General features: G+C 44.4%; 2 protein-coding genes across 2 annotated transcripts; both read left to right on the forward strand.

Annotated features, from left to right (window-relative positions):
• Positions 1-381: 381 nt before the first annotated feature.
• LOC111591885 (proteasome subunit beta type-7) lies at positions 382-1,919 on the forward strand. The gene is made up of 3 exons (XM_023303789.2): positions 382-552; positions 614-793; positions 1,167-1,919. Exons 1-3 carry the CDS (start codon positions 476-478, stop codon positions 1,837-1,839), a joined length of 930 nt encoding a protein of 309 aa, XP_023159557.1. The 5' UTR covers positions 382-475; the 3' UTR covers positions 1,840-1,919.
• Positions 1,920-6,979: 5,060 nt separating this feature from the next.
• LOC111591890 lies at positions 6,980-8,719 on the forward strand. The gene is made up of 5 exons (XM_023303797.2): positions 6,980-7,229; positions 7,295-7,610; positions 7,672-7,748; positions 7,887-8,307; positions 8,372-8,719. The coding sequence occupies exons 1-5, from the start codon at positions 7,015-7,017 to the stop codon at positions 8,615-8,617; spliced, it is 1,275 nt and encodes a 424-aa protein (XP_023159565.2). The 5' UTR covers positions 6,980-7,014; the 3' UTR covers positions 8,618-8,719.
• Positions 8,720-21,998: the final 13,279 nt, after the last annotated feature.

Consider the following 21,998-nt stretch of genomic DNA (forward strand, 5'->3'; position numbering starts at 1 on the left):
AGACCTAGCACATTATATACCTGGCCACAGCTCCAACACGCTCTCCGGCATACCTACACGAAAGCCATTCTTCACTATTCATTGGGTTTATTAGTTACATACGAAGAGTTCCCTTACTCACCAGCAGCTTCAGCTCGGGCGTTTGCCATGTGTCACATAAATGAAGCAATTGGCGAGAGAGAGAGAGAGAGAGTGTGTACGAGAGAGAGAGATGGGTGGGTTCAAGCACTCTTATCAATTGAATATTGAAATTGATTTCGCTTGCTATGACTTCGCTGCTTCCTCAGCCGTAAGCTGCGCCCCTCGTCCTGCTGCGGGCTGAGGCAATTAGTCATTAGGTAGGCGATGCCTGCTCCTGGTATTGTTAGCCATACGAATTTTTTTTAATCATATCTACATCAGTTTCTATTGAGAGCGCCAGAAATTGAGTAGAGAATCGAAAAATAAATTCAAATTTTTTTGTCTATCATACAACATGTTGTCGTATTTGGAGGCACAGGACTTTCAGGACAAGGAAATGCGATGCGCCTTTAATTTCGTCAATGCCAGACGGTAAATCTAGAGCCGCTTTCCATCTAGCTAACACTCCATCTCGCTCATCTCATCTTTAAAGCAATGCACAGCTGCTCAAGAACGGGTATCAGCCGCCTTTGGCAGTGCGCACGGGCACATCCATCGTGGGCATCATCTACCAGGATGGGGTCATACTCGGTGCCGACACCCGCGCCACTGAGGGACCCATTGTGTCGGACAAGAACTGCTCGAAGATACATCGCCTGCAGGATCACATCTTGTAAGCCAACTAAACAGGACATTTTTGCCTTTATCTTTGCATCTATCTCTTGCCACGCCCCGAATTTATTGAATGGTCTGGATTTTCCTTGAGATGTCCGACGAACGAGCTGAACTGTCGACCCCTCTTCATCTTGTCCGTCTGTCCGTATGTATAAAAGCGACAAGCCTTGAACCTTTAAGAGCTTCACAAACCTTACAGTCACGTTTCGAATAATCGATCAGACTTTCAGTTTTCTTGAGCATATCTCAAGCATCTTTAGGCTAGAGTCACAACATTTTGCATTTTCCGATAACGCCTCCAAGCGAGAGGTCATTGAGGTCCGTTAGGTGTTTCTTGGTCGGTCAAGCCCAGTCTCATTTGCTCTTCACAGCTGCTGCGGAGCAGGCACCGCCGCTGACACGGAACAGATGACGCTGATGACATCCGCTGAGCTGGACCTGCATGGCTTGAATACGGGTCGCCAGGTGCCGCTGATCTGCGCCAGCATGATGCTGCGGCGTACACTGTTTCGTTACCAGGGTCACATCAGTGCCGCCCTAGTCATGGGCGGGGTGGACAAGTATGGGCCGCACATAAACTGCATTCATCCGTGCGGCTCCATCGACAAGATACCCTATGCAGCGATGGGCTCTGGCACGCTGGCTGCCATGGCTGTGCTGGAGCAGGGCTGGAGTCCCACTCTGAATCTGGAGGATGGCAAGCAGCTGGTGCGCAAGGCAATTAGCGCTGGTGTGTTCAACGATCTGGGCTCCGGCTCCAACATCGATCTGTGCGTGATAACACGCGACGGAGCCGAGCATCTACGCACGGAGACAATAGCCAGCGAGCGTGGCGAGCGGCTGGCCAAGTATTCCATCCTGCCGAATACGACGCTAGTGAAGAGCATTTCTGTGCAGGACATTGATATATTCGACGAGCGCATCTATCGCCCCTCCTATTCCATTTCCGAGATGCCCTCCATCAGCCAGTCCGAGTCGCAAATGGAGGACCCAAAACCGAAACCGAAGCCAAAGCCGAAACCAAACTCGACAGCTCCTCCCTAGCTCCATAACAATCAATATATATATATTTTGTAATGCACAAATTAAACCACAGGTGGCGCCAGTTCTCTTTTGTATTTTGTAGTCTCCAATAAAAGTTCCGTTTGGTTTCCTTTTCAGTTCAGTTTCTGGCTTTGATCAAAATTGTATTTTCATGCATTGGGAACGTGACTATATTCAGAGCAAGGATCAACGTCTGTCATGTCCCCAACTAATTCAACTGCAAATTATAACTATATTTTATCTAAGCTGTTCTTGAACGAGTATTATGCTGTCTGCTACGCTCGACCGCAATGCAATTACGGCAACAGGCAGAAAAGAGAGGCAAGCCAAGGCTGCACTGCACTGAAGCAATTGATATATGTATAAATATGATATGTGCTTCAAAACTAAAGCAATTGCTGGCACAATCTAATCATAACCCGAAGCAGAGTGCGAGCAAAGACTTGAACTAAAACTTGGGAGTGGAAAGAGAAATAGTAAGTCGGGAAGGAGGTGACACAGGCTGTGGACTACTAGATAAATGGAGACGAGGGAGGGTTCAATACTGTTCCAGTCAGATCGATACTGGATTGGGTTACTTAAAGAGCTCAACTGTCCAGGACTGTCATCGCATGATTTGTTAAATTTCGTAAAATACAATTTGTTAATCCAAATCCAAATCCAAATCCAAATTCCGCATCGCATTGCATTCGAGTACACTTAATTAGTGAAGTTTCGTAAGCTTGGCAAAGTTTTAGCAGTTTCGGCATTTGCTCAAGAATTTGTTGAAAACTAAGCTGACAATGGACAAAGGACATCTGTGTGTGTTTATTTAGCCATTGGCTGTCATGTAAAAGCCAATTTGGCAACATATTAAATTGAAGCTCTTAACGTGGCTAACTTGATTATTTGTGTACAAATGGCTGGGAGAGGAGCAGCAGCAGCAGCAGCAGCAGCAGTTGCATGTGGCTAGAGTGTCCTCGAATTAATTGAATCCTGGCATGTTGGTTAAGTCGTTGCTGGAGTGCGAGTCCTTTGGATGTCCTTGCAGGCACACAGAATGCGTCGAGTGCAATTTAATTCAAATTGTGCGTAGCCAAGGGCAACGGTTACGGTTACGGTTACGGTTACATTCCCAGCGACACATCCCAAACGCCACACCTCTCAGGCATCCTTTGCCTTATCCTTTGCCTTTTTTACATATCCGCACGCTCACAGCTAGCCGGCGCACGGGCAGGCGCGAGAGGCGGTTGCGATGGGTCGCATCCCCGAGGCCCTGGGAGCTGGCATTTTACGTTCAGTTGTTTATGGCCACATATCCTTAAAGTTGTAGCATGCAAACAACGACACAGCCAGCAGTCTGGTAGCTCCATTCAGTTGCATTACTTATGTGCCGCACGGGAAATGGAATCAAAGGGCGAGCGCCGAGAATCCAGCCAAATTTGTCGCTCCAAGTGGGGCGAAATCTGCCGCCGGATATTGACAGACGGGCAATAAAAACTACAAAAGGCGACACCAGCGGCCGACAAAAGGACAATCCGAAACGAGTAAAGCGGTACGAGCGAGTGGGGCATGCTCGACTAGCAGATACCGTGCCACAGTTTGTAGAGATAATCGGCTGCGCTCATACACACGCATCCTATACGAATTGAAGCTCTATGTATGCAAGATCGATAACATTTTATCGATTCTAAGTAAACTTGTTTTATAACTAGAGCCATGGATGAAGTCTGCAAGCTTTCGACCTTTCGACTCGATCTAGATAAACGAGCTAAGCAAGCATGCTTCTGTCTCATAAGAACCTTAAGTAATTTAAGGATTATTAACCGATCGATGCGATGCATATAACCCGAAGAGTGTATCGTGTTCGTCCTTCGTATTCAATTGACAGCAAGTTTTGTATTTTTACTTTCCCTCAATCGATCGCAACAGAGTTCAAGTATTGATAGTCTTCTATATTCCCGAAGGCATCTATACGTCTACAAACAGTCGGACTAGTCCATCATGTTAGACTTTTATGTGAAACCACATTCCATACAAAGTTAGTTCACTTCAAACGCTTTTCAGGTCGGGCTTATTCACATTGCATATGAGAAATTGAAAGTGGTGCCAAAAATGTTCGTTCTGAAATGGGAATTTCATCATCATTGTTTTTTTTCTTCTTTTTTTGTTGCCAAGTAAATAAAAATCCGTAGCTATTCGTTTTAATTTTATCAAAATATTTATTTCCTTTCGTTTTTTTCTGTTTCGCAACAGGGCGTCACGCATTGAGATTTCGTGCACGCCATTTGCCTCAGTCGTGTGGACGGGCGATGCGAGATTCGAGATGCGGATGAGGCTCATGTTTGTCGCAGACCTCAGTGGACGGAGGGGGCACACAGCACGTGAGCTGGCATGCGGACAAGACAGCGAACGGACGGATGGATGAACGAGCGGAGGCACGTCATGGATGGCCGAAAAATGTTGCTGAGATGAAATACGAGGGTTGTTTATCAACTTTGGATAGGCAGACTTGCCGCCAGTAGTGCACAAGGACAAACCAGTGAAACTCCTATTATAATACTTTAATGACTTCTCTCCTATAAAGTTTTTCCCTGAGTTTCCGTTGTTCAAAAGGAACCTTGGACTTTTCAGCAGATACTCTACATCTCTCTCTCTCTCTCTGTCCCTCTCTCTGTCTCTCTCTCTTTGACCGGTAGATCTCGATTCAGCTCTCTTTCCTATTGCTGCTTGATCCGCCCGAACATCTGGTAATCCATAAAAACTATTGTCGCGCATGCTCCACAAGCTGCTTGCCTATCAAGCAGCTGGCCAGGCGATTGGGCGGGCATTTATGTTGCCAGTTTGGAAGTGCGTGGAGGGGAGCCTAGACCTTGGTTAATAAGCTCGACTAGTTGGACTGTTTACCCGCGGCAAGTTTGTGTGTTCTCTTCGTTTTCACTATTGTTCACGTGCGTCGGATGGGCTGGCTGGTGGGTTGCTTGCTTGCTTGCTTGGTTAGCTTCGTTTTGTTAAACTTACTCGGGAGCCAGGGCGAACAAAAAAGTTATCACACAGAGCCATTTAGATGGCGCTAGGACAATGGAGCACGCGCACCAGCAGAAGCTATCGGCGAGACGTGCGCTGTGTAATGCGAGCGCCACGTCTGGCGACGTGCTTTACAGCTTAAACAGCGCCCAGCCATATGTCGCCGGCGTCGTCCTGATTGTCCTTGCCTCGTGCCCACATAATGCTTTAGCCGTGCACAAAGCGCCACTTCATTATCGACAACACTTGCGTCTAATTAGCGACATATACGCAATGAGTAATTGCCGGCTACCTAGGCCATACACACACCCGGCCACACCCACTGAACCATACTGCACCACACAGCTCACAGTTGCTGCAGTGGTTAAGCAACCGCCCAACCGCAAAGCAATATACGCATCTGCATGATTTCAAATCGCCTGCGGTCAGCTTGGGGCGGTTAAGCGGATAGATGGAGAGGGTCAGTGGTTGAGTGGTTGAGTGGTTGAGTGGGTGGCATTACAGCTGCAGCAGCTACAATTAGAGTTTGCATGGGATGTCAGCGTGGATAATGCTCGACATATCAGTTGCACAATGAGTGCAGTTAAGTACAGTGCTCCCTCGCTGAACTAAGGACAACTCAGTAAGCTGAGCGTGCCTTAATTGAATCTGACCAACTCGGGCACACCCTGAGCTCAACACTCAAACAATCGCATAAATATCTAGAGCCATGATATTCTAAGAGCCAGAATGAGTACTTAAAGAGCTTTTACCAGGCTTGTACAAAGGGTTCTGGGTTGCAGCTGCAACCTATTTCATTTTGGTGACAATCCAATGACTCCATACGACCTGTGGCACCATAGAAAGCCCGCAGTTTCCCATAATTATCTACGTATAATTCTAACTATCATGGAGTGACGAGAAAAGATAAGACGCGCTCGACGTTCAGTCATTGATCTCACTCTTATAATGAGTAGGACTTAACCACGGTTCCGTTAAAGCAAAAAGTGCTTGGGCCTCCAACGTTTTGATGAGTCGAGGAGAACTGCTGAGAAGTGGGTTTCGATGATATGGTCTATGATAGATCTACTACGATTCATAGGCTTGAAGAGGCCAAAATTTGAGATTAATCAACTGGAACATTGATCTCGAATGCAGCAATTTCCCGAGGAGTCGTCTCAAGTGAACGCGTTGCTTGATACGAGAGCTACAACTGAAGGTGTAGGAGCAGATGGAATGGATGCTGTTTGCTTCAATAGCAATCTGAGACTATTTTATTGTAATCGTAGAAGCTACGCTGGAAGGCGGATTGATACCATACCAAGGCAGTTCAAAAACGAAAAAGTTAAGCTAAGAAAGAGATACCTGAAGGGATTGGGTTTATATTTATAAGTTAGAAGCACAATCGAAATTAAATGCAATGCGCAAATCAACACTAGCAGCAGACGCAATTGTGGCATAATCACGCCCAGCGAGGCCAGCGCATTCAACCTGCATGGCGCTGCGGTTATCTCGGAATCAAGCGCAGCACGTGTCTGCCTCAGAGTGCTTTGGGCATTTGATCTGGGCAGCTTATCGCAGTACTATCTGCGTTTTTTTTAATTCTTTCTGTAGTTTGTATAGAGTATTCAATCACAATAAAACAAATAAAAACTGACCCAAGGACTCGAACCCAAAGATTACTGCTTACGAGCGTCGCCTCTCGCAGCCCCGCCGCTTTGTTGAATAACTTCGGTTTTACTTAATGGATTTTAAGGAAATTTGAAATTCACATAATGGCCCTATTTCCAACAGAACTTAAATTTAAAGAATTTGGAGAAATTTTGAGCTGGTATTCAAAATACAACAATAATCAAAATTGCATAAAACGAAATACAAAATTTGGAGGCTCTAGCTCTTAAGAGAGATATAATGTATTAACTGCATTTCAATCATGTTTTTATTTAATTAAATGGGAATATATAATAATATAATATATATATATATATATATATATATATATATATATATTATGTGCCTGATTAGACTGACCTTTGTGTATAAATAGCCTGGCCTTATGATGCTCGACAGACTGCTGAATAAGCAAATATATTATATTCAGGCGTATGAAGCCTTGTGTGATAGATTAAAAGTGCTATAAAAGAAGCTGAGTCTAGGCAGCTGCTACACAGTACTTTTTTATTCGCCGTGATGAAATCGTTGAATGTTTTCATTCTGGGCTTGATCGGTCTTGCGCTGGTATTCGAGGCCGTGGATGCGTACTGTGTACTCGAAACTCATTTCCCTAAACCGCAAATAATAACTCATTTTGGATCGAAGCATTGGCTCACAGAGGCGACGACGATATCCCGGGACAACTATGAATCAATTGATCTGTATTGTAGTAAAGGATTCAGCATAAATTCGTATGTCAAGTGTATCTCTGTTAACCAATTGATAGGACTTGATGTACAATCTTGTTTAAATTTAGCAATGTTGAATATAATTTGTTGAATGAACAAAAACGCATCAACTTGACTTGCTATGGCGACGAATTTCATACATTGTGGCAATCAGAGGAAATTCAGATTGTTAATTTAAAATGCATGGACAATCAGATTTACCCCATGTATGAGAGCTCCACGTCTATGGCGGCCTGCAATGAATACATGAGTCTTGTTGTTGGCCAGACCTTTGGAGAATATGGCTCAATAAAAAGTGTTGCCATATGCTACGATATTGTTAAGCAGCAGCTTAAGTATGTTAGCTACACGGCATATCCACCCAAAATCAAGCTGATAGAACAGGTAAGATCAGCCCTCAGCATATTCTTTCATAATAAATGTGCTAAGCACATCTTTTCTACAGTCAGAAGTGGGACAGCTCAACCACTTAGGTCTGGACATTGAAGTGATCTATAGCAAAAATCTGTTCAAGTCGTTCAGGTATGCAATGAATATGATTAGGATAAGGATATCATAGTGTCAACGGTTCAAACTCAACTCAACTGTCCGCTGTGGCTAGCGCCATCTACAGCCGAGTAGCGAAATTAGTGGTTGAATTAAGAATTTACATTTTTGCAGCTCGCTCAACATACATGAGGCATTCTTAAAAGACAAACATCTGAAGACGCTGTTCGGCAGCGACACTTTCGAATATGCCAACCTAATTCAGGATGATGCCCTTAGAAGTGACCTCGATCAGTTCCAGGATATGCTTTCAATTGTTTGGCTGCGAGCCCTGCGCAACGGCAATTGGCGCCATTTTCTGAACGCCCTCAGGGATGCGAGCGCTGATGCCAAATATGATGTCAATGTCGGTGTCTCCGGTACAATTGTCATGCCCACGCTGCATGCCTGCGATGATAACCGCACACTGTCCATTGAGCTGGACTCGGGAGATACTGTCAACGTGCCGGCACACATCTGGGCACATGTTCGCCCAGTGGAGCCAACTGTGAATGGCACAGATGAGTTCGTTCTCGTTGCCCACAATTCACCCTTCGTGAGTGCTAACAACTTTGCTTTATTTGCTTTTCAAACTATTTCAATTCCAATGCACTTTACAGTTCACGACCAGAGAGCGCAACGGTCTATGCGAGAGCATCTGCCACGAGGTGCCGTGGCTACAGAAGAGTCTCTTCAGCAGATTACGCCACTATCCCGTCTATGGACTGGTCCAGTGCTGCAAAGTAATTGATGTTCAGCATAAATTGGATCATTTTCCCAAATTACTCACTCCGATGCCAGAACTTGGCCTAAATCCCGAGATTCCGGTATCCACAACAACTGAAAGGGCAGTAAACAGTCTCTAAGCTAATTACGACCAATGAGCATCGATCCATAATGCCTGGCATAGTTACATACATACAATATGAAATATCTTCTCTAAATGGAAAATATAAATCGATTCAGAATTCACTTGATTTTTGAGGAGGGTTCCATGGAGGAACCTATAGTTGGCCTGCCTTCGGCATAATCTTGGCAGCAATCTTAATGACATTTGATAAGGCGCTCCACACACTCATGCACACACGGAGAGTGTCAGACGACAGCTTCATCAGCGGGAAGAGCTAACTGTTAATAAATCATTTGGACGCCAACGCGTCATTAATGCCGCTTAAGCTGATGTCGGAAATGTGGAAGTTTATTAGCTTGCCTTTGCCAGGCCGTCTAGACGCAGCTTGGCCTGCCATTGTTCTGCCTGAGAGAGAGTCCCCGAGCAGTGCGTTTCAGTTCCGTTTAATGTCCGCAACGCGCTTAGTTTAGTCAGCTTAGTGGGCGTGGCCTCGGCCATGGCTGGCTCGCCGCCTTGACAAATTTGAGTCAATGGCTCGGAATCGCGATATCCCGCCGTCAAAGACATTTCATGCCATTCAGCGTTATCCTTCGCCCACTCCATACCGTCCCGCCCCTTTCCATTGCCACAAAGTGATTTATGCAGCGAGCACGACAACAACAACAACAACAACTGACGCTGCAATTTGGCCGCATAATTAAATTAGTTAATGCTAAGCTTTTGTTTGAATGCCCTGCGAGAATGCGCGGCTAATGGCATGCTCGACTCGCAAGCCACTTGGCGACATGCTAGACTAGCGTTCATTTGACTACAGCACTAAAACAAATATACCCTGCTCTCTGCATCGATTGCAGGGTATACCAGTTGCCATTTGACAGCTGAGCATCCTGAATTCAAATGAGATTTATAATTTATAATAGCTTACGCCAATAGACAACAGATCTGAAGTCAACAGTCTTATATATATATAGTATATATATATATATTATATATTTATCGAACTAGCTTATCGACAATTTCGATAACTTTTCTCTAAAAGCTTTTTATGCTGCTTCTAAAGACTTTTTAATTGAAAGCTAATTTGTGTGTGTACTCCATGAGAGTGTGTGCGTGTGTGTGTGTGTGGCTGCAACATGCGAAACAATTAAAGTAGGAGCGCAGTTCCGTTAGACGCTGCACATATGTGTGCATGTGTGTGTGTAAAATGGCTCGAGACTCACGGATGCGTGGCAAAGGCGGTTTCGTCGCTGCGGTCAGGGTCGTGCCACACAGCCGTTGCCGTTGCCGTTGCTGCTGCTGCTGCTGCTGCTGCTGCTGTTGCCAGTTGCCGCACAGTGTCGGCGCCACAGACAGCGTGCCCCACGTAATGGCAAACTTAAAAAATACTCAGTAAATGCCAATGGAGAAAGAACAATAAGCAAATCGTTAAGATTCGCAAAGTTTGCGCTTTGCAATTGCAAGCAACCAACTACATATATATATGTATGTGTGTGCAGGTGTGTGTGTGTGTGTGTGTGTGTGTGTGTGTGTGTGTGTGCACGTGCAAGTGCGCTGGAGTCCTTGGCAGCATAAAGTTCGGTGTTCATTGTTAACACCATATATGTTTACACACACTACATTTGCATGTGTATGCGCACACACACACACACACACACACAAGCCAAACACACACTGTGTGTGTGTTTGCATTGCATCCTCTGCCTTCGTTTGCCATAGCTGTGTGTGCCACTGTGGCACCTGCTGGTCTTTTGCCCTTTTTGGAGCAGGTGTGAAATGCATTTCGCGCACAGTGGAGCAAGCTAACTAAATTTTAAATATAATTCGAAAAATATAATACTAAAAATATAAATAAAAAATATAGAGTTGAGCATGCTCACTTATATAATATTAACACTAGTTGGCATCATTTAAGGGTCTTGTGCTTAGGTATGCCATGTACCGTTACAAAACAGGGCGCGCATAGTACTTACTCTCTCTCTCTCTCTCTCTCTCTTTCTCTTTCTCTTTCTCTAACCCCTACTGTTTTTCTGTCTTTCTCTCTATCTCTCTCTCTGTCTCTGTCTTTCTGTCTCTCTCTCTCTTTCTTTCTCAAGATCAAGCAATTTGATAGAAGTTCGTTGATCACAACATTGAGAGCTAATATGGACTGTTAGTTAGGGTATATTTAAGGCTTAGATTATCGCAATTTGATCACTCATTTGAGCATTGTGAACCACTGTGCAGCGTGTGGTTCCAGTAGCCGCATTGTTACGTTCATCTGAGTGCGTTTCTGTAATGTGTGTATCGAAGGGGACAAGGAGAGAGGGAGCGAACAGGAGAGACTGAGAGAGAGAGAGACAGAGAGAGAGTGGCGAGTGTGAATGTGGGTGTAAGTGTGCATACAAGTGTGAATACAAGTGTGGGTGCTGCTGCTGACTATAAATGGAGCTGGAAATGGAGATGGAGATGGGAATGGAGCAGGAGCTGTAGCAGGAGATGGAGCTTATGACTTAATAAATACTTCCCAGTGTGCGCAATGTGGCTGGCAATTTAATAACGAAAGCAAACGGAATGGAAAAACAGAAGGAGCTGCAGCTCGGGCGCAGTAGTTGAAGAACAAAGCAGAACAGAACAGAGCAGAAGAGAGTAGAGCAGAGCAGAGCAGAGCAGAGAGGAGCAGAAAAAAGACAGCACTTTTGATTTACTCATTTGCATGCCACATTCCGCATGCCACATGCCACATACCATTGCAGCTTCCGATTCTTTCGATAAACTTCGCCCATATTTGCCATATTTGAAACATTTTTCGAATGCATAAAGCAGAGTCGACATACAAACAAGGTATCTGACTTAATAATCCTATTAGTGTTAGCTGCCTTCACAAGCAAAGTGCTGGTGGACACTGACCGGCGCTGCTCGGCTCAGCTCTAATATCCTTTTAGAAAATTTAAAATTTAAGTTGAAGTTGAAGTTCAAGAAAAACTTTCTTCAGAAATTTGTCAAATTATTTTACAGACTTCCGGATGGGATTTTGTGTAACCAAAATCTGAATCGGAATTTGTTGGCAATTACAATTATTATTAAAGGCTATTCAATATACTAAAGCTGAATCTTTGAGCACTTTTAGAGTGCAGATTCGACATACGGCAAAAGAATTTCGAAGCGAGCATCAAAGAAAACGATTTTCCGTGGAAGTGCGTGAAATTCGGAATGAAGTATTCAGTGAAAAAAGAAACGAACAGAAAGAGAAGCATAAATATATTAAGCTTAATTATGACATAGCAATTTATTGATTACACTAGCCTACCCTCCTCCTCCTCCTCCTCCTCCTCCTGCTACAACTGTTGTTTGGCCTTGACTTGCAGCAGGGAATGCAGAGGGGGGGGGGGCACTTGGGAGCTCTGTCTCCCAAGTGTGCCGGGTGTAAATGGTGCGCGATGCTGCTAAATATTTGTTCTATCAAATTCAATTAAAGTTGACATGGGTTCACAGCTGGCCAGCAGCAGACGCAGCAAGCTGAAGGTGGCCCAGATTCGGATTCTGACTTGGGTCTTTCACCCAGACCGGGACTCAAGCCCGCGTCCACTTGTGTTGCCAGGCAGAGCTCAGCTGTTGCCTAAGCTGACGCTTGACGACCCAATGGAGAAGGTCAAAAGTCAGAGAGCCCGCCACAGGACACTGCAGTCCCAATTAGCGATGGACGCTCTGCGCTGTGCCGATGTCTCACGCACTTCAAGTGCTCCACAATATTTGGCAATGGAATAGTTTAAGCTTGAGTCGTGTTAGGTTAAGCTGCACGTTATTTATCTCGACAGACTCAAATTTGCATTCCATGAGCTCGTGTCACGATAGCATCCGTTGAACAGGCCCATTACCAGATCTAATGACCGCGCGACTTGCCTGAAAGCAATATTTGATTCAATTTGAACACGCCAAGCACACACGGCTCCATTCCGAGCATAGCGAGCCGAGAGGCAACGCTTCAAAATACTCTCGGACCAACGGTAAAATTCAAAGAAAACTCTCATAAAAGATGCTCCAGGTCGTGACATGGCAAGGCATGCCATGAGGTGGGCGTGGCGATGTGGCAAACAATTTGCACAGATACGCACAGCAGGCAGGCCGTGCTATCAAAGTGCCCCGCGACCCACCAACACCAAGTGGAGCCGTAATAAGACACTGCGAGCTAAGCAAAGGTTCCAGGGGCTCGGTTTTTTTTTACAGAGAGGAGGGCAATTGCTGTGCTGTGTTCCCTAAATTAAAACAGGCACACACAACACTCAGAGAAAGAGACGGAGCAAGGGAAAGGGAGAGGGAGCGAGGTGCCTCGAGGCCCGGAAACGCAAACACAGAAAATTTACAACTGGCTGGCGTGGCAAAAGTTCCATTTTGATCTGGCAAACAGTTCGTGGAGCAGGTCAGTCCGGGAGGAACGGTCCGGGCAGACAGTCGAGTGAACCCACGGACCGTACCGTAACCAAGCATACCAGAACTAAAACCAAAGGCAAAGGCAGAGGCAACATCAACGGCAACGGCAACGGCAACGGCAACGGCAAAGCCAGTTGCAAGTCGCTGCTCCAAACTGGATTCCGGTCGTGGCCGCTGCTCGAGTGTAAATTTGCTCGTTAAATTTGTTGGCACTCTCGACTAATTTGCACTTGTAACGCAATGGGCCAAAGGTCCGACTGGCCACTGGTCCGACTGAAGGCGGAAGGCGGAGATTGGGCGGAGCGCGGCACTAAGGGAGATCAACTCGGCAGTTGGTAAAGCTTTTTTATTCGCCCTTGCTATGGTAATTGAAAAGACAACTGGGCAAAAATAAGTGACCAACGAGCGATTTGTTGGGCACAAACTGAGCAATTGCATTCATCTGACATCTTAGCCGGAAAGTATTTTATACGTAGATAAGAGTACTTCTATTACAAGTACATTTCAAAGCTAATATATTTATTTGCAACTGTTTTCAATTAGGCTTATGCAACCTTAAGCAGCGCTAGTTGCCACAAGATAGGGCCAGACTGTTGCAGTCGGGTGCAATCAACCGTAGAATACTCGTGCACGATCCAAAAACACCTACATTTATTACGAAGTATAAAATATAAATAAAAATATATTCTATAATTCATAGATCGATCCGAAAAAGTAGTAACATATTTTCCAATATGCCACATCTAGTTTAGTTAAATAATATTTATAATCAAACACAAATTTTAGAATTCTAAATAAAAACTTTGTCAGATATATTTCAATCGGATATTCTACGATTCCAACTTGCTTAGCTATACGATAAATTTATATATACATTCAGCTGGGATCAAGCTAGAATCGAATAAACTATTCATTTAATTAAATTATATATATACTGTCAATAGCGGCGAAGACGGATACTATACAAAACTAATATACCCTTTGGCCTTTATGAACAAGTATAAAATGTATATCCCCAGCGATATCTATATGAAAACCATATCGAATCTTTAAAGCAAAGACTCTATATTCACATATATACATATATAGTCTATAAACTGAAGTATAGTATATAACTGCAAGTATAGAAGCCGATATTTACCAAGCAGAGCAGATGTATATGTAGGCGAGTATGTGGAATCTCTCTCTGTCTTTTGCTTCTCGGTATCCTTCATTATCCATCTCTTTCTTTCGACTTCGTCCTATATTCTCCATACTCTCTTCTTAACTATTTTCCCTCTAACTACCTTTCTCTCTCTGGATGGCGCTGCGCTTCGGTCTATGCTCACCCTCTCTCCCCCCGCCGCCAAGGGCTCGGCGGCCGGCCGGGCGCGGCTCTCCGAGGCCGCGCGCATAGGGCGAAACGCGCGCGACGGCGGCCCGCAGGCGCGCGCGCGCCGCGCTCGCGGCACCCAAGAGCACCGCAACCGCACCGCTCACGCGGCCGAGCTTTCTAACTTCCTAGCGTTCTCTTCTCTCTCTCTCCCTCTCTCTATCTTTCTCTCTCACTCTCCCTCTCCCTCTCCTTCTCCCTCTCCTTCTCCCTCTCCCTCTCCCTCTCCCTCTCTCTCTCTCTCTCTCTCTCTCTCTATCTGTCTTTCTAACTCTCTCTATCGTTCTCTCTCTCTTTCTCTTTCTCTTCCTTTCTTTCACTCTCTTCTCCCTATCTCTCACTGTCTCACTCTCTTCTAATATTTCTTCTTCTTTAACATTCAAACAAAGTTTTCCTATAAATGTAGCTGAAAGTCTTAAAGACCCAAGTCTTCTAACTGATGGATGGCAAGCTCTGACTAGCTGATGGGCAAGCCATCTGGATAAGCCGTAGCGCCCAAGGATGGCCGCATAATCAAAGGCAGCCCAACTCATTCGCATGCAGAGAAGCCAACGAGTGGAACGCAGCTAGCAAAGTTTTTCTTTTTTTTTTTGTCAGCCGTTGAAATGAATAATTGTGGCACATTATGTTGCATTGTTATTCGTCAACGGCAAATCAGTTGCTAAATTAATCGCATGGAATTCATTGGCGGTTCACGATTGATGGGCTCTGACTAGACACAGCTACACATGTAATATATATATATATATATATATATATAGATATATATATATATATGTATGTGTGTGTGCGCTTGTCGATAAATGCGAAATGAAGCATTGTTCCAGGAACTTGAAGCTTAGGCGTGGGATTTACGTGGGACTCGTCTGCCGCTGGGGAGGCTCAGTGATTACAGCTACCGTTGGCGCCTATTTGCGGAGTAAGGCTAGGGCTGCTGCGCTGCTGCTCCGCTGTCTCATTATTATGCAGCTCATGAGTCTCGTTAGTGGCAAAGTTATATGAGCATACATCAGCAAGCCCAGCACAACTTTGCAACATGCGGCAAAATGGAGGGGCAGGCGTTTGTTACTGAACCACCAGCGGTAGCAGGAGCAGCACTAGCGGCAGCAGCAGGAGCATCAAAAGCGGCAGCGATGCGACTTGCAGACGCAAAGTGTTAAGCACAATGTTGTAAATGCTGCCAACTTGGCCAGTTGGCCACCACTAACCCAATCATCCAACCAACGAGCCGCCCACCCAACAGCCAGCTGTTCTCCTACTATGTTGTCATAGAGCCAGGCGAGCGACGCGTCGTCAACTGAACTGAGGAAGTGGCCACGATTTGACTTAGGCCAAGCCCTCCCGCTCTTCCCTTTGCTGTATCACTCTACATCGCTCTTTCTCTCTCGCACACACACTATCATACACTAACTCATTGCGCAGCTTTCTCGAATTCGCCGCAGCGCTGTTATGCGGCGAATTTGTCGTACACGCAACAACGCTCGGCTTTGGTGTCGTTTTCATGTTAGGCTTCGGCTTTTTGCTTAACACTAAGAGAGAGGCTGGCGTGGGGGGGGGGGGGGGGGGGTTTGTTTTCAACAAATCGACTATGTTTGCACAGTAGAAGCAGTTGCCCTGCCGCCCTCCCACTTGCTCTCTCGCTCTGGCGCTTGTCTATGCTTGTTAGTTGTACCTTCGAGAATGTTGAGAGCAAGCATAACTACACAGGCAGAAAGGCGAGCGAAAGAACAGTTGCCTAACAACTAGATCTCTTTCAAAGGAGAGAGCAAACAATCGTAAGGGGCTTGTTAATGTATTGAATCATTATATTCTGTAGCTGTCGGCGCGGCGGCGGCAAATATCAAAAAAAGTTGCACAGAGTTTGGCGCAGTGTATAGCACTTACACCAGACTCGACTGGACAACACGATTAGCTTTAATTAGCTGCAAGTGGACAACAAGATAGAACCAGCTCGAAGTGGACAAGGACAATGAACACATTGGCCCAAGGCATTCAGCTGAATGCCTACCGACAAAAGCAGCAGCAGCAGCAGCAACCCGAAAAGTATGCTACGCTTTTGTCGTTCTCATTCAATTATCCAAGCTGTGGGTGCCGTTAAACCACCCACCCAGACAACTGCCACTCTTGCGGCATGAGTTATGTGGCAGCTAATGGCGCTGAAATGAAGTCCAAATGCGAATGGGACAGCCGCATGATTGATTTGTGGCAAGAAATTTGATGCCCGTCGCGCTGATGTGGCAAATGGCCGCGATTTATGTCGGCAACGAGCTCCATTCGACAGGTAAAGGCGAAAACTCGTAGCTCGCGTTACGCGCTTCCCCACACAGCGGCAAGTTAACTGTTTAACAAAGCAATCGAGGCTGTGCCAGCAGCAGCAGCAGCAGCAGCAGCCAACAAAATGCATCCCTCGGGTGCAGTTGTTGCCAGCTGCATCTGTTAAATTGCTCTGCAATCGCAGCGACTCGAAGAGGGGGAGAGAGTAGGTGCTAGGGGAGTTGGGATCTAGCGGCTGGAAACGGGTAGCTGGGAACTGGTTACTGGGAAGTGGAAGCTGGTCCATTGTGTGCACTCAGCTGGCCGAAAGCGCAGCGCAGCAATAATTAGCAACAACTGGGGACGATGAGTGGAGCGGCAACCGTATCCGACTCGGGCTCTTCTCTTTCAGCAGGAAACAGCCAGCGACTGTTGCATGCTGCAGGCTGCAGGCGGTGGGCGGTGGGCGGTAGGCGGCGGTAATGCTACGTGTCACATGACGGGGCAAATTTTGTGCGCCGAACTTAATTGAAACGAACGCCAGTTGCAATTATTTTTTCAGTCTAATTCCGAGTTGCGCTCCTCCGTGGCCAGCAATCCCCAGTCCGTTCCGCCTCCTGAAAATAAGAGCCCAGCTTCGGTTTCCATTTCAGCAGCTACTATACGCATTCGCATCCTCTGACCAGCCCACGTTCGCGTCTAATTCGTAACCTCGTTCAGGTTTCTGCTGGCTGCTTTATTCAATTTGATAGCAGCTGCTGCTCCTCCAATTGAATTTCAATTCGAATTGAATACAACAAATAACAAATTGTTTTGTCTTGGCAGCGCCATCGACTGAATACCCTGTAAATCGATGACAGCTGAAAATCAGATCCGATCATATAAACAGACTCGAATAGAAGACTGAATACTGAATAATATAGACAGATCTCTCTATGTAGAAGTAGATGGTAGTAGACTGACAGATAGTAGTAGCACTAATAGTAGTAGATAGGAGCAGATGGAAATAAGCTGCAATCGATTAGTTAGTTGAAGATTGATAGAATATAAATAGTAGGGGTAGAAGTACAGAGTACTGTATGAATTGTATAAGTGAATAGTACTTTATAGATAGTATTAGTAGTAGAAGATAATAATAAAAAATAGTAGTAGAAAAGGGAACATATAATACATAGATAATGGTAGTAGTAAAAGGATATAGAAGGTGACAGAGTAGGGCAAATGAAGAAGTAGATAGTAATAGTAGAAGTACACAGTAGTAGGGTGAGTAGTAATTGTAGTAGTATATAGATAATTTGATAATTAATAATGGTAAATAATCCTACTATCTGTCTACTACTATTTACTTGCACTATTACTACTACTTCTACTACTACTCCTAATACCAGTAATACGCATACTACAAGGATGTAGTAGTGGACAGATAAGGGCAAAGGTAGTAGATAGTAGTAGTAGATGTAATTAGTAGTAGATAGTAAGATAGTAAGAGTAGTAGTATTTGCAGTATTTAAAGGTATTAAATAGTAGTAGGTAGTAGTTAAAGTATTTAATAATGAGGATAAGCACAAAACATTAGATAAAGAGTAATATTAGTAGTAGAAAAGTAGAAGTAGATAATAATAGAACTTATTGGGAGCTGAAGTATTTAATAGTAGTAGACGAAGAAAGTATTATTACATAGATAGATAGCAGTAACAACAGTTTATTATGTTTCTCTACGACTGCTACTAAAGTCTAAAGTTGTATGTAGTAGAAGCAGAAGTATTAGCTATATTTATTGTCTAAATAGTAGTAGTAAATAGTAGTATGTAGTACCTATAAAGTTAGCAATGACAAAAAATGCATTTAAGTATAGCAAAATAAATTGCAATTCAAAAGTGAATTCATGAGAATCGCGTAGTAGGGCTGCACATCAACTGGAGTTGCCTAATTCCAAAATGCTCGATAGTATTAATCCATTTGTAATGAAATGCATATTTTATTTGTCTCTTATTTTAATTAATGAGAATCGCATAGTAGAGCATTGATATGGAAAAAACATTCAAGTGCTCCAAAGACACGTGGACATGCACGTGGGGAGGCACAAGACCTTCAGCCTTTGGGCCAATCAATCAGTCACCCTTTGACGAGGCAATGAAGCAGTCAATCAATCAGTCAGTCAATCATACAGTCAATCAGTCAGTCAATCAGTCAGTCAGTCAGTCAGTCAGTCAATCAATCAGTCAGTCAGTCAGTCAGTCAGTCAATCAGTCAGTCAATCAGTCAGTCAATCATACAGTCAATCATACAGTCAATCAGGCAATCAGTCAGTCAATCAGTCAGTCAGTCAGTCAATCAGTCAGTCAGTCAATCAGTCAGTCAATCAGTCAGTCAGTCAGTCAGTCAATCAGTCAGTCAATCATACAGTCAATCCTACAGTCAATCAGTCAGTCAGTCAATCAGTCAGTCAATGTCAGTCAATCAGTCAGTCAGTCAATCAGTCAGTCAATCAGTCAGTCAATCAACCAGTCAGTCAGTTAATCAATCAGTCAATCAATCTGTCAGTCAGTCAGTCAGTCAGTCAGTCAATCAGTCAGTCAATCAGTCAGTCAATCAGTCAGTCAGTCAGTCAAGCAGTCAGTCAATCAATCAGTCAGTCAATCAGTAAATCAGTCAGTCAGTCAATCAGTCAGTCAATCATACAGTCTGTCAGTCAATCAGTCAGTCAGTCAGTCAGTCAGTCAATCAGTCAGTCAATCATACAGTCAATAAGTCAGTCAGTCAGTCAATCAGTCAGTCAGTCAGTCAATCAGTCAGTCAATCAGTCAGTCAATCATACAGTCAATCATACAGTCAATCAGTCAATCAGTCAGTCAATCAATCAGTCAGTCAATCAGTCAGTCAGTCAGTCAGTCAATCAGTCAGTCAGTCAGTCAGTCAGTCAGTCAGTCAGTCAGTCAATCACTCAGTCAATCAGTCAATCAGTCAATCAGTCAGTCAGTCAGTCAATCAGTCAGTCAGTCAATCAGTCAGTCAATCAGTCAGTCAGTCAGTCAGTCAATCAGTCAGTCAATCAGTCAGTCAATCAATCAGTCAGTCAATCAGTCAGTCAGTCAGTCAGTCAATCAGTCAGTCAATCAGTCAGTCAGTCAGTCAGTCAGTCAATCACTCAGTCAATCAGTCAATCAGTCAATCAGTCAGTCAGTCAGTCAATCAGTCAGTCAGTCAATCAGTCAGTCAATCAGTCAGTCAGTCAGTCAGTCAATCAGTCAGTCCATCAACCAGTCAGTCAGTCAATCAGTCAGTCAGTCAGTCAATCAGTCAGTCAATCAGTCAGTCAGTCGACACGCTGCAACAGCTAAGGCCCGTCAGGTGGACAGACAGTTGTTCATTCGTAGCAGTCAGAGTCAATCTAGACGATTCGGCTATTTATATAGTCCGGCATTATCTCCAACGTCTGTTTACGCCGTTTTTTCTATCGGTTTAGTCCGGCTCAACATCACGTATGGCAAAGTTAATTTTTTGGGCACGCATCATTGGGCAAAGTTGATAATACCCTGCTGCACGCGTGGCCAGTGTCGAGGGTTGCGGCTATGACCACGCCCATGCCCACGCCCACATTCCGGGCCACTGTTGGTAACAATTTGAGCTGGCGCTTTGCAGCTTTTATGCAATTTTCGCGTTTAATTAGCTGCAGTGAAGCGCAGCGCTGTGCATTTGGCCAGCAGCTCTTTTGGCCATTTGCCAAATTCGTGTCTATCTCCGCAGCAATATGCAATTTGTGTAACCATGTCGCAGTCTATCAACACCTTTTGTATACCCTGCAACCAGCTCAAGCGCATGATGAGCGGGTATAATGTGCTCTCTCTCGCTCACAGGTCAGATATATATGCATATATATGTATATATATATGCTCAGATCTTTGATTTTAATAGATGCATATTTATTGTATATATATATATATATATATATATATATATATATATATATACATATATATATATATTTTTTTTTTTTTTTACGTATAGTCATGGGACTTATTCAACTCTGTTCTCAACTCTGCGCCTATCTCAACGGATCTCTCTCAATATATTCACCTTCTATAAACATTTTTTATATTTTATTTTTAATCATAGCTTAAGAATTATAAAGGCAAGAAATACCAAACTGAATAGGTAAAGTCCCACTTACTAAACGTAGTCAAAAATAATTAGATTTTAGAGCAGTTAAAATATTTTTTATAAATTTAATTTAATTTTATATATATATATAAAATTTATAATTTAATTTAATTTAATTATTTAATTTCCATACGACTTCATCGAGAATGTTGGCTTAGAAATATGTTGCTTAGGAACAACTGAGGCAAGAGCTGCTGCTAAAACATTTTGTATTTGTTGAAAGTTCCACGCTCTACAGGGTATCTCGCAGTCAGTCGCATTTGGTTCATGCTCTTTTGTTAGTTTTGAACCGCGACGCGCCCAGTCCGTCTGCCCCGTCCGACTGGCTGGCCGCAAAAATTCAATTTGCCACACGCTCTGTTGCACAATGGATGAACATGTGGCTGCCACACTCGCTGAAACTGCAACTGCAACTGCAACTGCAACTGCAACTGGAAATGCGAGTCTGGCTGTCAATGCAGTTGCCAATGCCAGGGGGCAGTACGCAGCACTTGGCCCCACGATTGGACCTCTGCCTTGGACTGCTGCAACTATGTAAATTTCTAATTGAATTTTTTAAACTCCCAACCCCACTGGGTATGCACACTCGCACCGCCCACACACGCCCCACTTCCTGGCTCTGCTTGGCCCAGCTGTAAGTCAAGGCTGACAACACTTGGCACAGAAAGTCGCGGCAAGTGCCACTGGGGCAGCAATAATGGCATAACGGTAAACTCCAACGACGACCATCTTGTTTTTATTACACTGCGCGAAAAATCAATTATGCGCCCAGCCATAAAGCCAGCCCGCTGAAACCAACTCCAGCTGAAAAGTATTTCCCTCCCTTGATCAACTTACAATGTAATATAAATGTCATAAACTGCGCGCTCTTATGCATGTGCGGGTCGACGGATCTCGACTGTTGCAACTTCTATGGGGCCTCGCAAATATCCAGCTGCAGCTTTCAGCGAAAGTGACAAGAGAAACGAGTGGAAATGACAAACAAACTATTTATGTTTTAAGCTCCTTACGCTCCCGCCAGCTCACATCATTATTGAATGCTCCTGCAGCTAGTTGAGATGCTCTCGCCGCGGGCACTGCTATTTTGTGCCAAGCCAGGGGACGTACCGCTGCATCTATGTATCTACAACTTGGACCTATGGCTGTATAGCGCGTATATATATCAATAGCTTAGGCTTATTTGCCTTAGATCGAATTGGAGCAC

Source organism: Drosophila hydei, unplaced genomic scaffold (assembly GCF_003285905.1).
Source record: "Drosophila hydei strain 15085-1641.00,03,60 unplaced genomic scaffold, DhydRS2 tig00000250-arrow-arrow-pilon, whole genome shotgun sequence".
In the NCBI taxonomy this organism is placed as follows: domain Eukaryota; kingdom Metazoa; phylum Arthropoda; class Insecta; order Diptera; family Drosophilidae; genus Drosophila; species Drosophila hydei.

What these genes read in the sequence shown, in the direction of transcription:
- LOC111591890 (XM_023303797.2), top strand. Translation starts at nt 7,015, where the DNA reads ATGAAATCGTTGAATGTTTTCATTCTGGGCTTGATCGGTCTTGCGCTG. An exon ending in AAAGGATTCAGCATAAATTC is followed by an intron (nt 7,230 to 7,294) that starts GTATGTCAAGTG and finishes GTTTAAATTTAG; the next exon opens with CAATGTTGAATATAATTTGT. An exon ending in AATCTGTTCAAGTCGTTCAG is followed by an intron (nt 7,749 to 7,886) that starts GTATGCAATGAA and finishes ACATTTTTGCAG; the next exon opens with CTCGCTCAACATACATGAGG.
- LOC111591885 (XM_023303789.2), top strand. Translation starts at nt 476, where the DNA reads ATGTTGTCGTATTTGGAGGCACAGGACTTTCAGGACAAGGAAATGCGA. An exon ending in AATTTCGTCAATGCCAGACG is followed by an intron (nt 553 to 613) that starts GTAAATCTAGAG and finishes TCATCTTTAAAG; the next exon opens with CAATGCACAGCTGCTCAAGA. An exon ending in CGCCTGCAGGATCACATCTT is followed by an intron (nt 794 to 1,166) that starts GTAAGCCAACTA and finishes TGCTCTTCACAG; the next exon opens with CTGCTGCGGAGCAGGCACCG.